The sequence below is a fragment of the Pteropus vampyrus genome, unplaced genomic scaffold, assembly GCF_000151845.1.
Source record: "Pteropus vampyrus isolate Shadow unplaced genomic scaffold, Pvam_2.0 Scaffold1, whole genome shotgun sequence".
Taxonomy (NCBI): Eukaryota; Metazoa; Chordata; class Mammalia; order Chiroptera; family Pteropodidae; genus Pteropus; species Pteropus vampyrus.
The window spans coordinates 35,493,874-35,512,088 of record NW_011888782.1 but is presented as its reverse complement, the minus strand read 5'-3'; the positions used below and the strand labels follow the sequence as shown (position 1 = coordinate 35,512,088).

General features: G+C 33.1%; 1 protein-coding gene and 1 pseudogene across 2 annotated transcripts in view; both read right to left on the bottom strand.

Annotated features, from left to right (window-relative positions):
* Positions 1 to 18,215, bottom strand: part of CIP2A (cell proliferation regulating inhibitor of protein phosphatase 2A) — a 35,952-nt gene that overhangs the window by 11,956 nt on the left and 5,781 nt on the right. For both annotated transcript variants that reach the window (XM_023527100.1, XM_011382652.2), the window contains exons 3-13: positions 17,980 to 18,092; positions 17,021 to 17,115; positions 16,417 to 16,513; positions 15,457 to 15,579; positions 15,158 to 15,303; positions 13,570 to 13,645; positions 6,567 to 6,785; positions 5,333 to 5,492; positions 3,686 to 3,827; positions 2,559 to 2,658; positions 976 to 1,094 (exon numbers count right to left, since the gene is read on the bottom strand). In XM_023527100.1, coding sequence (XP_023382868.1) covers positions 976 to 1,094; positions 2,559 to 2,658; positions 3,686 to 3,827; positions 5,333 to 5,492; positions 6,567 to 6,785; positions 13,570 to 13,645; positions 15,158 to 15,303; positions 15,457 to 15,579; positions 16,417 to 16,488 — 1,157 coding nt within the window. In that variant the 5' untranslated portion in view covers positions 16,489 to 16,513; positions 17,021 to 17,115; positions 17,980 to 18,092. The remainder of the gene's footprint in view (positions 1 to 975; positions 1,095 to 2,558; positions 2,659 to 3,685; positions 3,828 to 5,332; positions 5,493 to 6,566; positions 6,786 to 13,569; positions 13,646 to 15,157; positions 15,304 to 15,456; positions 15,580 to 16,416; positions 16,514 to 17,020; positions 17,116 to 17,979; positions 18,093 to 18,215) is intronic.
* On the bottom strand, positions 12,520 to 12,638 carry LOC111736537 (annotated as a pseudogene).

The window sequence follows — 18,215 nt, the reverse complement described above, 5'->3', positions numbered from 1 at the left end:
AAGTTAGTTAATAGAAGTAGCAGAGCTTAGCAAGCTTTTCCTTAAAGGACAAAGTAGTTAACTATTTTAGGCTTGAGTGTATATAGTTTGTTACAACTTCCTAATCCTGATTCAAAGCATAAATGTAGGCACAGACAATATGGAAATGAATGGATGTTGCCCTATCCCAATAAAACTTTATCTATAAAAACAGACTCCCATCTGCTGGCTATGGTTTGCTGACCCTGGCATGTAGAAATGTCTTATCTATTTACCACTGCTTCAGTTTATTCAAACTACTTTTGCAAATACATTTATATAATCTACTTAAACTTTTAAAAATTAAAGTAGAATCCTACTAAACATTTTGTCAATCATTTAGTTTATAGACAGCTCTGAAAATCTAATTTTTTTCAAACATAATTGCAAATATTCTTTTAATGTTTAAAATTAATGAATATAGTGGATAATTTTGCCTGGCCATTATCTATTCTTTCTGACAAAAGAGAATTTTTCTTTAAGAACTTGCCTTACCCACCTGCCCCCAACTCCCAACTTCCAGTTCATGTAGTTCTCATAGGTGAACCCTTAGCATTTGCCAAGGAGGGGACCTTGGCAAATGATCTAGATCTCATCAATGACAGTCATCCTTAGACTTACCAGTTAAACAATTGGGAAGGAAAAGCTCTTTCTAGGGAGGAACTAAATTGGTATGATGTCCAGAAGTAGCTTAGTCCAGAAGCTTCTTCATGAAAAGAGGCAGTGAGAGACTGTGATTCACCTAGATAGTATTTAACCATCTAGATCTAGCTCTTCCCTAAGTATACACCTGATCTTTTCAGTTGGAATCAAATTTTTTTAACCATTTGAAAAATTACTATTACAACAAAGACTTCGATTCACTAACTTTTTAATCTATCTACATTGAGGCCTGCTAAAGAAACACAGCAGAATATTCCAGCATTATAAGAGATACACTGCAAATGATTAACTCACACTAAGGCAGGAAAATCTGGCAGTGGAGCAGCTTCCAATAATAGTCCCAATCCAGACTGTACTTGTTCTCTATTATCTGATGTTAAAGCAAAAGCCAAGGGAGTAATCAGGCGTGGATCCTAAGCAAATCAGAAACCAGAAAATGAGAGGCAGAAAATATACATAATGTCAGGTTTTTTAGTCAAATTCTAGACAAATTCTAAAGTGTTTCTACCTGCTTTTGGACATATTTATTACTTTACCTTGTTATAATTATCTTAGCAATCAACATGAACACCAGGTTAAAAATCTGGCAAAGGTTTTGAATGCTTTTGACTGTACCTATAAAAATCAGGTCTTAAATATTTTGATGAATTTAAAATATTATCCACAACTGACTCATATTTTATTTTTCTAGCTACCATTTAAAAGAAAAACTGGCTAATCATTTCCAAGTTAATCAAATAATAAAAGTAAAATTCAAATTAACTTAATAGAAAATAAAAGTAAAATTTAAATTAACTTAATAAAAATTTTAATTTAGTGACTGAAACAATTATACTTAAAGTATAAGTCTTTCATGTCAATAAATATTTTACATTCATACTGTAAGCCCCAAATCATCTATTCTGAAAAACATTTAAGAACTGACATAAAATCAGTTTGATTCAATTTTTATGTTGAGTAAGTTAACAGAGAAAAATATTAAAACATGAATCCTTTATAACTATCAACAACGTTAAGTGTCTTGTAGATAGTTAAGTATAATCTACTGCCACAGAACCATGATAAGAGCTGGGCTTTACCTTCATAACTCCAGTGGTAACTCTTCATAACTCCTTCTATATAGGGGGATCATTATTTCCACTCCACACTCAGGAACTAAGAGCTCAGAGAGGTGAAATAACTTACTCAAGTCTGCTCTAATAAGTAGTGGAGTCAACACCTGAACCCCATCGCTTAAGCATCATGTTCTCAAAGAGTACAAGTGTTTCAGCAAAAGGTTTCAGTTTTGGCTTCTACTCTGTCTATACAGGCACGAGTCATCTTTGTTATTACAGTAACTTAATTCACAAATGTTTGCTAAGTATCTATTATAAACCAGGTTTTGTGACTATCAAGGTAAGCATCTAGAGCTCTCATTCAGCTTCTATCAATGAAATTTGTCAGTTATTTTCTACATGAACTGTCTAATCTTATTGTCATTCATAACCAAGCCCTTTTCTTCCAGATGTCTCCCTATCCTCTAAAAATCCCTACATCATCAACTCCAACCAAAAACAAAACCCCGAAAATAAGTACTACTCTTCCCACCACTGAAATATCAATAGAAATAAATGATGAAAACTGAAGTAGGACACAAAAAAGGAAAGCACCACTATCATCAACATTCTGTATATAAGAACTTGAGGCACTTATGATCAATTTCTACAAAACTATGTGAAATAACTGTGTAGTAAGAATATTATAGCTACATAAGACCATTAACAACTTTAAACTTTCTTCTGAATGCACTAAGAAAATCATCTTCAAAAAATTAAAAATATTAAAACAGAAACCTAAATTGGGAAGCAAACTTCACTATCTGAAGAGTTTAAACTCACCTGAAGGATTTTGTAGAAGCTTACTTCCATACCAGGAACCGATTGTTTAAGTTTGTTCATCAAATCAAGAGTTTTCAAAATTACATCAGCAGCAAGTTTGCTTTAAAAAGAAGTCATATTTAAATTAGATAATTCAAAAATTGCTTAGAGCTTATTTCTGTCCAATATGCTAAAGAAAATGAAAAACCAATATTTTTGTTTTTAAATCTCAAGAAGATAAAAGTATTATTTCTTTTGAGAAGTAAAAATATCAGAGATATTTTTATCTCTGATATTTTTAACCCAAGATCCAAAAAGAATAAACAGGCATTAATAGTCTAAGTTTAGACAGCCTTTTTCTGTTCACAAATACCACGCTTCTACTTTTTGCTTCAAATTACTAGCAGCACTGACTTGATGACCTATTTCTTATCTTTTTCGTTGGAGTATCAACAAGAGAGGGCAAACTTAAGCAATAAAAAATACCTAATATTTACTGAATGAATTATATTAAGCTATGTTCTCAGCCATGTACCTAAAAGGGAGTACAAAAAAGTAAACAAAGATAATCCTGGTTACTGAGGTGTACAATTACTGACAATTATTATATTTATGGAAATTGGAACAAATCAGTGTTAAGCATTGAGAAGGTACTCATAAAGAATTGTTAGATGGACTTATTTCATGTGGGAAGAAGGGGATAAAATGATCTCATTATTATGAGTGAAAATCTACCTTTAACCTTAAGTCTTGACATGCTAAGGTAGAAGAGTTGGCTTTATTAGGAAACTTTCAGTAGTGACCAAAACCCTTGTCATAAAAACTACTGGTTTTCTCATGTTTTGCTTAAAAATATTAAATTAAATGAATATAAAAATAATTACTGAGTTCAGAAGTATAAAAGAAACTTACACAATCACAATAAAAACCAACCAAATTTAAACAAAAAGCAAATTGCAGATGTTAATATCTTCAGAAACCATGATCTATGAATTAACTAAAAGTTCATCATGAAAATGTTTTTAATTCTCTGCTACACTTTGAATATATATAAGAATGAGCTCCTAAAAGGGATGAGAATCACTACATCTTTTGATTTTTATTAAGTTTGGGCTTACCATTTTGCAAGTTGAACTCTATATACTTACCACAATTCAGAATCTGCTACCTTTGTTCCAAACCCCAGATCAATCTTGCCATATGTAAACTGTTGTTCTATCAGAGTGGTACATTTGATAGTAGTCAGAATTTTTGCAACATGCATTTTTAGAGTATCATCTCCACATAGAGGTAAGTTTTGTTAAGGGACACAATAAAAAAAAAATTCTAAAAAAACTCTAGATTTGTATAGCACTTTATAGCATTTAGGATATTTCGATACAAAGTATTACTTCAATTCAGTGTAATTTTTGTTACATTAGCTCAATGGCAAATTAGGAAACTAGAGCTCAGAGCATATAAGTGACTGGTAAGTGGCAAGAGATGTGACTGACACCAAAAGTTTCTTAGTCAAAGGTAAAAGAGAATCTGTTTCTCTGCTTTTTTTTGTTGTTGTTGTTAGCAGGCATCACAATGGTTCAATAAATATTTGTTGAATTAAAGGAAGTTATTTTCTCATATTCGTATATTGTTATTTTGAATATCTATCCTTAAAAAAGAGTCAAGTTTGGTACCATTCAATGATAGAAGGGCTGGATATCTGATAGATATCTCTAAGGTCAAGCAAAGTAAGCATGTGACTCTATAACAATGGTTTTCATTGTCGGCTGCATGTTAGAATTACCTGGCTAGTTAAAACAAACAATTACAAATATTCTTCCCTGCTAGGGTTTCACATTAATATAATTAGAATATCTGGAAGTAAAGTTTAGGTGTCAGTATATTTTTAAAAGTGTTCTCCAGATGATTGTAATACATAACTAAGGTTAAGAGTCACCACTGTAAAGAGAAGAAAAATTAAGCAGCAGCAGTTAAAGAGAAAATTAAACAGATAGGGAGTTTGCTCTAAGGCAGGACAAAGTAGAGCAAATTCTTGTTGCTCCGAGATACAAAGAAACTAGACCAGGTAAATGTAAGGTATCTGGATGAGATATAGTTGTTCCTTGTTGATAAAAAAGCATTAAGGATATATTTAAAAACTGGGTTTTAGACTTCTAAGTAACTTAGAATCATCTAAAAAAAAAAGCTAACACAGGGAAAGACCTAAGAAAATCATTATATAGAAGGTAAGCAGTGACACTAATTACACTCAAGGTTTTCTTTTTTGGAATGAATTAATTTGTCTTGATAATATTTGTCCTTCTAGTAACCAAGTGTACAGTCATCTTTATTAAAACACTTATGGAGGTCTTAATTTTTAAAACACAAACTAAAAAATTGAGTTAAAATAATGACATCTCTACCAATATTTCTTTATTCTCTGATACAGTCCACCAAAGATGGCACTACAAATTAGCAATTAGCACTAGAAGAGAGTAATGGTGGTTACTTTACAACATATTGCCTAATCTCAAATTGTGATAAAAATATCCAAATCAAGTTTTGAAACCATTTCTGAAAATGTTCTTTAAAAGCTTAAAAGTTCTTCACAGAAAAACAAGGAAAAAAGTCTGAATAACTTTTATGAGAACTCTTCATTGAGAATTAATTCTATAGTTTAAACTTCAGTTCAATAATTCTGAATAGATAGAAGCATGAGAAGTGATACAAATAAAGACAAAAATGTAGTAAATATAATGCTAGAAAAAAAAGAGTAATAGTTATTTAGTTTCCATGTTTAATAACAGTAAGGATATTTAACAAAACTTCAACAGCCTTGACCATCCTTTCACACTTTTTTCTTACTAAGGCGTCATCTAACTTTTGCTCTGTGAACTGAAGCTGATCAAGGACTGCAGGCAGCAGAAGGGTCACAAAACGGTCAGCTGAAGAACTGTTAGCAGTATCTATGACATCCTGGAGTATTAACCATCACCAATCATTAAAAAAAAAAACAAAGAAAAAATTAAGATGGAATACAGAATGCAGAAATAGTCATCATTGAGCTGTAACAGTCTATTTAAATCTTTTATAATTACTTTAATAGTTCATTGACTTGTGTGTCCTATTTAAAATCTACCCTTTTATCCAGTTTTGTGGGTTATGATGACTTTTTTTCTCAAATGGAATAAGGTTTTGAGTTAATCAACTGCAAATAAGACTTTTAAAAATAGACTATATTTGTGACTTAAAAATTATTCTAAATTAAAAGTGTGTACTGAAAACAAATATCCTGAATTTTCTAAATGTAATTACAATAATTAAATAATAGACACTAGTCTTAATACTTTACGGCCACAAATAATTCCCATCTAGAATCTGAAAGGGCTTTTAAATGCTAAAACTGTTTAACAGTCAAGACCAAAGTAAAACAGGAAAAATAACATAGATAATCCTTAACAAAATATATTTAATTACTCATACATATTTTTGTTTGTACATAAAATCCAGTTAGGAGAACAAACATTCTAGGAAGATATTGGTGTAGGCAGAATGGGTACCAAAATCAAGTAGAACAGTAGACAATGCTAAATCTACTAGAATGAAATGTCCTCTATGGAAAAATTTTTGTCTGTATTCTAAGTGCCTAGAAGTGGCCAGCATGCTCCACTCCATTTCACTGACTGAATCGAACGTTCCTCTATTTATTCACTCAACAGGCTAATAAAGGCAGCAGGCAGTATCTACTGAGATAGAGGAACAGAATATGACTACTTTAGTAAATATAGTCATACAACAACAAAATATACATATCATAAACCTTTACTTATTACACTGAAAGGAGTATATATAAGTTATTTAGCGAAAAAAGGAAAACACTAATATTTGTGACTTTGCCAGAAAAAAGAAATTCAGTAGCTGAATGGTAGGGAGTCTAGTAATTGAGTTTTCCTAACGTGTCTGAACAATAGGAAGTTTATTATGAATATTTTTTAAAACAAACTGTTCATCGAGCATCATAAAAGTGGAAGTCAAACTGTCAAATATTACCTCAAATATTTCCTTGAACAATTCTAAAGCTAAAATAGAACAGTTTTCTGATCCATCCAAAGGTTGGCTTGACCAACGAAGGAGAGCCACAGTAGGCTCTAAACATTTAGAACGGCTTCCCAGAATGGTGTTGCCAGATGGAATCTGTTCAAATATCATCTGAGTGAGCACATGGCGCAGCTGAGTCACTGAACAGAAGGCAAGAAGTAATTCTAAAACCTGTGCAATATAAAGTCTTCATTAAATGTCAATTTCATTGGACCTTAACACACAAAGCAAACAAATGATGAAGATGAAAATGACATACATTTTTAAAGAAAATACTCTAAAACAAAAGTTAAAACTAGTTTCCAATTTTTCTTTCAGGATTATTTTTGAAAATGTGTGAATATATTTCAGAACGTTTCAAAGAAATTTGTTAATAGTGGTTACTCCAGATAAACAGGACTGTGAGAGCCAAAGGAAGGGCAACTTCAACTAACATTATATGCCTTCTACAGTACTTAAAAATTTTTAAAGCATAAACATACTTTGTTTTTAAAATGAAAAAAAAAAAAGAAATAAAATTAGTAATTAACACTTGCTATCATAAGATTCAAAAATGTCTATAAAGCGCACTTTAGGAAATATTTGTAAGTGGGCATCCCAAAGTGTTCCAACCTTAAGAACAGCTATTTCCACACTGTTTTTGCACACTGTCAGGATTATGCCCTTTAGCTCCCCTAGTCTACCTTATTTCTTCTTTACTTCATAAATTGGGCCTTATACCACATCAGCCTGTTTATTAGCTGTTAAGTTAAATGCTACCTTATTTCATATACAACCAACATATCATTTGAACAATTTCTTTTGTCATTTCTTTGCTTATTCATTTACATTCTACTTTTATCTGTTTGGTATATAATGACATATAATTGGGATGTGTGTTTTAATCAACTTGATAGCATCTGATTTTAAGAGAATTCAGCCCATTAGCATTCACTATGTGACAAATAACAATCTTTGATTTACCTTCTTTTAAATATAAATTATATTATTTATTTTTGAATAGGTAATATATTTACTTGATTCCAAAGTCAATGGTACCAGCCTGACCTCTGGCTATAATCTCTGAGGGCAAGCAGTGCTATTAGTTTCTTGTTTGTCTTACCAGAGATATGTTATGAACATATAAGAAAATACTTTTCAAGTACATTTACTCTGTAAGTAAAACATACAGAGAAGTACACAATTAGTGCAAAGCTAGATAGTTTTCCCAAAGTGAACACACCTGTTACTAGAAACCAGATCAAGAAAAGGAATTCTACCAAAACTCCAGAACTGACTTGTCTCTCCTCCTAGATAATGCCCCAGTCACTCCTCCACATCAGATTTCTGACACCAAGGATTAATTTTATCTTAGCTATTCTTAGATCTCTGCATTTCCACATAAATTTTCCAATCAGCTTATTAGTTTATACTGAACAATCATATGGACTTTATATGTAAATAGAATCTTACAGCGTATACTCTTATGTCTGGCTTCTTTCTCTTAGCATTGTATTTGTGAAATTCATCCATCTTATTGCATACAGTTGCACTCCACTCATTTTCACTGCTGCATAGTCATGTGCCAAATAACAGACTGAACATACAATGGTGGTCCCATAAGATTATAATGGAGCTTAAAAATTCCTATTGCTTAGTGTCATCTTAATATCAGAGCACAATGTATTACTCGTGGTCTGTGGTGATGCTGATGTAAACAAACCTACTGTGCTGCCAGTTGTATAAAAGTATATCATATACAATTATGTATAGTGTGTAATACTTAATAATGATGATAAACTACTATGGTAATGCTTTATGTATTTACTGTATTATACTTTTATTCAGAGTATACTTTTTATTTATAAAGTTTGCTATAAGAGTATGCTGTTACACCAGCAACAACCTCATACATTTCATTTATAGCATATCTTGAATGCACCATTTTCTCTTGTGCTTGATTTAATCTCATGTTGTTTTATAAACTTAGTGTAGCCTAAGTGTACAAGGTTTATAAAGTCTACAGTAATGTCCCAGGCCTTCACATTTACTCAGCACTCAATGACTCACCCAGAGCAATTTTCAGTCCTGCAAACTCTTTTCATGGTAAGTGCCCTATTCAGCTATATCATTTTTTGTCTTTTATACTGTACTTTTACTGTATATTTTCTATTTTTAGATGCATACACACCACTGTGTTCAACTACCTATAGTATTCAGTACAGCAACATGTTGTACAGGTTTGTAGCCTACAGAGCAATAGGCTATAACATATAGCCTAGGTGTTTAGGCAATACTATCCAGGTTTGTGTAAGTATACTTATAATATTCATACAATGATGCATTTCTCAGGATATATCCCCATTGTTAAGTGGTGCTTGATTATATTCCGACATATAAATATACCAGTTTATTTGTCCATTCCACTGTTGATGGCATTTGGGTTGTTTCTAATACTTGGCTATTAGGAGCAGTACTGCTATGTTCTGCATATGTCTTCTGGTGAATACATGTTTTTAATTCTCTGGGGTAAATATTTAAGAGTAGAATTGTTGGGTCCTGGTTTCTGCAGTGTTCAATATTACTAGATAGCATCAGTTTTCATAAGTAGTTGTACCCATTTTTTAGCCTATGTGTAGTGGGACATTTATAAATTTTTTACACTCTCATCTATGTTTAATATTATTCCCATTTTTAATTTTAAACATCTGGTGGGTATATACTGGTATTGCATTACTATTTAAATATGGATTTCCCTCAATAGTAATAAAGTGAGCAACCATTTCATATTTATTGACCAATTCACACCTTCTTTGTTTAGGTTAGCTATTGAGTTCAGTTTTTTTCTGACTTATCTATACAAGGTTTTTAAATAATATATTTTAGATAACAGTCCTTTGTTGGATATATGTTATTATAAATAACTTTCCCACTCTGAGTTGCCTTTTCACTGTCTTATTGGTGGTCTTTTCATGAACAGAAGCTCTTAATTTTAATGTAGTCCTACTTATCAACATTTTTCTTATATAGATGGTGCTTTTGCTTCCTGTTTAAGAAAATCTTTGTCTAGGCCTTCAGAGAGGATTCAAGATAGCACGGAAGGTAAAGGCTGCGCACGCCTCTTCTAGCGACCACAATAAAAATTTTAACAAAACTACAGAGCAATCAGTACATGGAGTTGCCATAGTTCTGAATGAACAGAAGCTCTACAAATAGGTCCCCTCAAATAACAGGTCACCTCAAAACGGTAGGAGGGGCAGAAACACGAAACGGCCTGGTCTCACAACTGCATATGGTCATTGAGAATCGGGAGGGCTATCATGGCTGCAGAGCCATCTCCTCTACCTGAGGAGCAAGGCATCCTGTCCTCACACTGGGCTCCCCAGCATAAGGTTCCAGTGCTGGGAAGAGAAGTCCCCACAGCCTGTTTGTGAAAACCAGGGGAGGCTGCAGCTGAGTGAGATGGAAGGCTGTGGGAAGTGGAGACCTTCTTTTTAAAGGGCCCATGCCCGGTCTTACTGAATGACTCCCTTGCTCTAAGCTCCAGTGCTGGGGTGGCTGCTCGAAGCATGCCAGGGACATAGGGGAGGCACTGAGCTGTCGGGCTTCAGGGCAAGGGCTGGAGGGGTGGCTTGCTCCTTGACAAAGGTGCAGGCAAAAGCCACTGTTCCTTTGTTGAGCCCTCCCCCATAGGCCTGCAGATGCAGGTGCCATCAAATCTGGATAACACAGGTCGCTCCGCCTGGGGGTATTCCCTGAGACTCTGCCTCTCCCAACTTGTGGGTCCACTCAAGCCGCTTCCAATGATTTATTCCATACAAACAGGCTGTCTTGGCTCCTGCTGGGAACTTTCACAAAATCTGTCAAAGGCTCACAAAACCTAAAAAAGCAGCATCTGGCCTTGGCATGCCCTGGATTTCTTGCTGAGCAGCTCCAAGCCCCATATCAGGGGCAGCTGGTCTCTGTTTCTGACTTGGCCCCTCGAGGCACCTATAAGCCCAGCATGGGTGGCAGTCATATGTGGATTGCTTGGTGACTCTTACCAGGTGGTCCGAGGTGCACAAGCTGCCACTGAACTTGGCCTGCAGCTGGACCCCTCCCAGGTCTGTGCTACAGGGCCCCGCAGCACATCTACTACATAAAGCCACTCTACTGAGACCAGGAGACTTAGGAGCCCTACTTAATACATAGAAATAGACACAGAGAGGCAGCCTAAATGGAAGACAAAGAAGCATGTCCCACTTGAAAGAATGGAACAAAGCTCTAGAAAAAGAAGTCACCAGAATGACAAACAATATACCAGATGCAGAATTCAAAACAGTAATTATAAGGATGCTGAAGGAACTTATGAGAAGAGTAAGATGAACTTAGTGAACTTTAACAAAGAGATAGAAAATATAAAAATGGAGATGGAAAACATAATAGGGAGCCAGTCAGAAAAGAAGAATACAACATCTGAGATGAAGAGTACATTAGAGGGAATCAAAAGAGTGGATGAAATGGAGGATCGAATCAGTGACATAGAGGATGGGGTAGCAGAGGACACCCAATCAGAACAGCAACAAGAAAAAATAAAAAAAAAGAAGGTGGTTTAAGAAACCTCTGGGATGTCAAGCATAACAACATTCACATCATAGGGGGAGAAGAGAGAGAGCAAGGATTTGAAAACCTATTTGAAGAAATAATGATGGAAAACTTCCCTAACCTGGTGAAGGAAATAGACATACAATCCCAGGAAGTTCAGAGTCCCAAACAAGATGAATCCAAAGAGGCCCACACCAAGATACATCACATTAAAATGCCAAAGGTTAAATTAAAAAGAGAGAATATTAAAAGTGGTGAGAAAAGCAATTAGTTGCACACAAAGAAGTGGCCATAAAACTGTCAGAAGATTTCTCAACAGAAACTACAGGCCAGAAGGGCTTGGCACAAAATGTTCAAAGTGATGAAAACCCGGGACCTACAACCAAGATGATATTATTCAGCAAAATTATCATTTAGAATTGAAGGACAGATAAAGAGCTTCCCATACAAGAAAAAGCTAAAGGAGTCCATCATCACTAAGCCAGTATTATAGGAAATGTCAGAGGGACTTCTTTAAGAAGAAAAAAATATGTATTAAAAGTCTAAATAAAGAATGGCAATAACTACATATCTATCAAGGAGTAATTCAAATGAAAAAGAATTAAATGCTCCAATCAAAAGATAGAGTGGCTGAATGGAAAAAAAAAACAAGACTCTTAAATATGTTGTGTACAAAAGACTCACTTCAGATTAAAAGACATACACAGACTAAATGTAATGGAATGGAAAAAGATATTTCATAATGGACCTAGAGGTTAGTGTGCTGAGTGGAGTAAGTCAGACAGAGGAAGACAAATGCCATGATTGCACATGTGTGAGGAATCTAAAGAACAAAATAAATGAACAAAAAAACAAACAAACTCATAGGTACAGAGAACATTTTGAGGATTACCAGGTGGCAGGAGGGTTGGGTAGGGGGTCGGTGAAAAATGGAGAAGGGATTAAGAAATACAAATTTGTAGCTACAAGACAGTCATGGAGACAGAAAGTATAGCATAAGGAATATAACCAATAATATAATAACTATATATAGTATCAGAAGGGCACTAGATTTATTGAGGTGATCACTTTGTGAGTTATATAGATGCCTAGTCACTATGTTGTATACTTGAAACTAATATAGTATTGTATGCCAATTATAATTGAAAGATAAAAAATTATTATTAAATAAAATGAAAGAAAATCTTTGTCTATTCCAAGGTTGTAGATATTCTGCTACATATTTTTTATTTTATTTTTATTATTATCATTTTTTTTAGGCGAGGCATCTCTTGGTTGACCTCACAGATTGCAAAGACCTTGTCAGTTTACGATCCCTTATTTTTTTTTTTTAATTTTTTTACGCCTGCAGTACCTGGTCTTCCTAGGTGGTCTCCCATCCATGTACTAACCAGGCCCGACCCTGCTTAGCTTCCGAGATCAGACAGGATTGGGCTTGTTCAGGGTAGCATGGCCGTAGACTACATATTTATTTTAAAAATTCAGTTTTACCTTTCTCATTTAGACCTACCATCTTTCTGGAACTGACTTCCACATTTGGTGTGAGGTATGGTCAAAATTGTTTCTTTTCATGTGGAAATTCAATCGACCCAGTGTCATTTATTAAAATGATCACACTTTAAAGACTGCACTGTTATCAGATGACTATAAACTATGGGTTTGGTTTCAGACTGTACTCTGTTCCATGGGACTATCTATCCTTATGACAATACTGCACTGTATGAATTAACACAGTTTTATATTGTCTCGATATCTGGTATATTATAAGTCCTCCAACTTTGTTCATTTTTTTCACAACAGCCATGGCTATTTTTGAACTTTGCAAAACCATATGATTTTATAATCAGCTTCACAACTTCCACACTAAAACAAAATAAATGCAAAAATAAAAACTACTAAAATTTGCTGTGATTTTGATTGACCAAACATTGTAAACTCTTGTACTCTACGAACTTGGTATGTCTGTATTTATTTAGGTCTTTTATTTCTCTAGACGTTTTGTAATTTTAGAGTGGATACCTTGTGCATGTTTTGTTGGATTTATCCCCTAAGCATTTGACATTTTTAAAAATCAGTAAATAATATTATTTTTTTAATTTCATTTATTTAACATTTTCTACATATTTTTTGGTGAGCTTATAAACATCTCTCTCTTTGCTATGTAGGTAGGAGTGAAATCATTGTCATATGGTATACAGTTTTCCAAAACGACTGTACAAGTATATAAAGATTCTGGAACAGTTCTAGAGTCCTGGCAATTTTCTGTTTCCTGATCTAGACACTGGTTATATGGCTGTGTTCAGTTTTTAAAAATTTATAAAACTGTGCACTTAGAATTTTGTTCACATTATAGTTTTCAAAATTTCAAAACAAAAAGTCATGTTTTATATACCTTTGAAGAAGAATCAGGATCCTTTCCATTAAGAAGACTTAATACTTGATTAAGACATGAAGAAAAGTGCTCATACCTAGGTTTGAAATAAAAATATACATCAAATGACAATCAGGAAACTGAAACACTGAAAAAGATTTATGTATAAAATTAATACAAAATGTAAGTGTATTTTCTTTCATTTATTTATTTTGAGCTTCTAATATAGGACAGTCTTTATAAAGTTTATACTTAAACTTAAAACATATTCTACCACTATGATATACAATAAACTGCCTCTGTCATCTACTAAACAGCAAAAAACAGTAACTTATGTGGCACTAAATAAATCTTTGAAACTTTCTGTACCTTTAGGCTTTTTTTAGAGGTTGTAAAAATTCAAAGAAGATGAATATTCTAATTAGCCAGCTACTTATTAATAAAGCATCTACAATTGCCAGCCATTAAATTAGGCTCTGCAAATACAGAGGTAAGGAGCAGGTACTTTAAAAGGTACTAGAGGTACCACTCACATTATATTCTATGTGATTGGTGCATCCTGGATTTGGGAGAATAGTGCCCTGTCAGAGAACTCACAGTCTACAGATGGAGGCAGAAAGACAGAAAATAATAACATAATGTAACATATAACGCTATAATGAAGAAATGTATAGAATACTATGAAATAGAATGGGTATCAACCCCGGACTTGGTGGGACAGGCCTGATCAGTGTGGCTTCCTAGACTTGAGTCTTAAAGAATAAACAGGAGTCAGGCATATAAAGGGGAAAGAGTATTCCAACCTTCCAGAGAAAGCACTTCAGAGGACATAGCACATAGATACATGAAAGGGCATTTCTAGCAAGCTGGTGGTTCTATTTAGTGTCTGAAATGATTATACGAAATACATAGGAAAGAAAATGTGAAGAAATAAGGCTGAGAGGTTGCCAGGGACCGCACTTTGGAGGGCTACACAGAGAATTTGGATATTCACTTTAAATGTAATGGAAGATGGCAGATTTTAAAAGGGACATATGGTTGAAGAAAAGTTGAAAGTTGAGCACATGTATAAGGTAAAGAGAGACACTCGAATGGTAGGCACTAGAGAAAGAGGGGAAACTGTTGAAGGTGATAGGATAGAATGAGACAACACACATAATAATGGGATGTTTATGAGCGAAATAGGAGGACACTAATTAAGAATTGATATAAACCCAGGTAACTGTTAAGGAGCGCAGATTTGAGGGAACTCCAATTAAATGGGATTCTGTTTTGTTTTTTTTTTTCCTTTGAAAAAAAGATAAAGTAGTCTTCTAATTGGAAAGTAGTAAATATCTGAAAGAGCCACTGTAGAAGATGTGAAAGAAAGATGACTCACTCATTCAAGACAAAGACTAAAAAATACACACATACCCTTGCTATACTTTTATATTTCAGGCCGGGAAAGCAAAAAGAATGGGAATAAAGCACATCAAAATATTCTGATTTAGCCTACTGTGAATTAGTAGAATTCAGGTTTACTAAATCTAAAAAAGGCAGTTTTATTTATCACAAACACATCTAGATTTAAAAAAAAAAAAATCTTAAAATTTTTCAAAGAAAGCCATACCTGGTAAGATAATCAGCAATTTTAGGAATCTTGAGGAGATCCATGAAGAGATCAACTGAATACTTTCTGGTTAGTGTGCCATCACCATTTATGAGAATATTAAATATTAGTTGAAAAGTCTGATGAATGTTTCGAGCATGGAACAGCTTTAAAAAAATTAGGGAACATATATTATACAAAAAAAAATTTAAGTTGACACCATCCTAAAACTTAACAAAAAGCCTCAATGACTTTTAAAGTTTCAGAGAACATAAATTTCAGAATTATCTTCATAAATAATAACAAAAAATCATATTTACCTTTTCTCCAACCTCTTCATTTAATGTCAAACTGGATAATATTGAAAGTGCAAATACAACCACAGTTAAACTACTATGGGCCAAGAAGCTTATAAGAGTTCGATAAAAAGATTTCACATTATTCTGAGAAAGAAAAAAAATAAATTAGAATAAAAATTATAAGTTTTATTTTTTGGTTCAGAAAGTATATCTTGCACAGAGTAGGTAAACTTTTATTAAATATCATTATCAACTTCAAGAAGTAAAATGGTACTCTGATATACTGCTTATAGTAGTAGCACAGATAGGTACAATCTCAGTGAAGAGCAGCGTTTAGATACAGGATTATAAGCGAATGTTTACCTTTCTCAAACACTTCTATGGCTCAAAATAACCTCCATTTCCAAAGCAAGACCAGGTCAGAAAAATCCAGCACATGAACAAATGAGGTACTGTTTAATTTAAAATTAAACAGATAATACTGAATACTGCTCAGTATGGGGACTGTTTACAAAGTTACCTTAAAGAATCAATAAACTTTCTTGATTTAATATATTTCTGATGGTGGGTCAGTTAACTTCATTAGTGTGCCTTCACTTATCACAAGTACTGGTAATTGTGATATCTACTGGATATTTCCAGTAGAGTTGCCATTGATTTTGTGGAAATACAAGACTGAGGTAAACGGGATTGGCAATGATGTTTCTCTCTTCTATCACCACAAAATAATATTATCCAATACAAAAAATGGGATGCTATGGAAAAGAAAACCTTTTAGTATTCAACATTTGTACTAACCCTTAACTTATTGTCTTAGCTGGAATACTTCAAATTATTTATATGTTGATCTGATTCTTTGTTAACTTTTATAGGCCAGCTGGACGAATTCTTGTTATAATTTTTTAAAAGAAAAAGAGGGATAAATTTTTCTTTAAGCATAGAATCCACCACAAAGCAAGAAATATTTTATGAACTTCTTACCAAAGTCTTTATGTATGTTTGAACAGAAAGATTGTGTCGACAAAAATTTGCCAATAATCCTAGACAAGGCATTGTTAACTCATCTTCAGAAGACTGACTGTTTTAAGAAAAATAAACAAAACAAAACATTAAGCTCATTCTAAATTACTGAGATTATATAGAAATTTACACATTTAAATTCCTTTTTGCATGAAAAAGAAAAATCTAGTTAACATATGAAGACAGCAAGCTTTGAATAGTATGGCCCACGTATTTCATGTTTTGAAACTAAGTGATCCTATTCAATTACAGCATTGAACTACGAAAATAATTTTCAAAGTGACCATATGCTATTCTTATCAGTATATTTTCATAGCAAAGATTAAAAATATAACTTTCAGTTTCAATTAGTTTTTCTCTTCAAGTAAAAACATTTCATAAATTTTTGCTATGAAAATTAAAGCTGCTTCATACCATTTAATCCTTAAAAATCATCAGAGTAAACAAGAATCCGTCTTACTTTAAAAAGTTGGGAAAAAAAATAAGGAAAATTGAACTATCACATAATTTTAGTTTAAAAATAAACCATTAGATTATTTGGTTACATGTTTGGTTGCATACTCACATATGGTCTATCAGGAATGTAATTAATTCATCTATATTGGCACCAGAGTGAAAAATTTTGACGTTATATGTTAACCTCTGCAGAAGTTGAATGCACTGGGAATAAGAAAATAGTAATGAATATAAACACATAAAAACATATTGCGTGCTCACAAAAATGAACTCCTGTGAATGTTCTGAGCATGTCACCATTTTAAGAAGCATGGTTGAGAGCAAGAACATTTCCATTTCTTAAAATGGTTCTCTCTTTTTTTTTTAAACACAAAGTAATGAGACTACTAAGAACCTTGGGGTTCATCTCCTGATTTACATGTCCCTATACATTCTATCTCAAACAGAGCATCTTGTCATCAACTTCATTCACCTAACCATCTTAAACTTATATGCACGTTGAAACATATATATATTCCATCAATTGTAAGATATATATTTTTTTCACATTTTATCACCTTTAAAATTGCATGTCAGTTTTAACTGGCGATGCTTTTCTTTCTTACGATTACATTTTAGGTTCAATAAAATATTATGGGTATAAGAGCTTTGAGTCTATGCTAAATAAGACCAAATCTATAGCTGAAATTTTGGAAGAATGTTTCTTCAACAGATTGAGACTAGATGCCAACTCAAATTACAATTTTAATATGAAAACTTAAATCTCAAAATGCTGACATCTGTGTTTATAAGTTTGTCAAAGCAGTTACAATGTAGATTTGTTTTTCTTCAGTACAAGTTCTAAATTTGGAGAAACTTCCCTTCTCTAGAAACTTTTAAACAATAGGACACGGATAATCAACCAGTTCTTAAATTTATTAACGGCAAGAACTGTACCTAATCATGCAGTATTATGCCAAATATGTACATTGTAAGTAAATAGTTTATAATAGATACTATACATTTTGACCTGAAAATAAGGAAAGAAGAACAAGTTTTAAGTGAAAAGTACTGCATGGGTGTCTATACCTGCAAAAACACTGAATCACTGTGGCAAGTGCTGCTCCGACAAACCACTCCTGCCAGCACATTATTCAGGTTATATGTATTCTGAAGACAGTCTCTGGTTTCATTGTCTACAGCTGTATATTAAAATAAAATGGCACAAAATATATCATTTTTACATATGGTCTTCAAAGATAAAAGATGAATGATTTTAAATTTATTTCCATATTAAATTTGCTATTATATAACAATATCAAAAT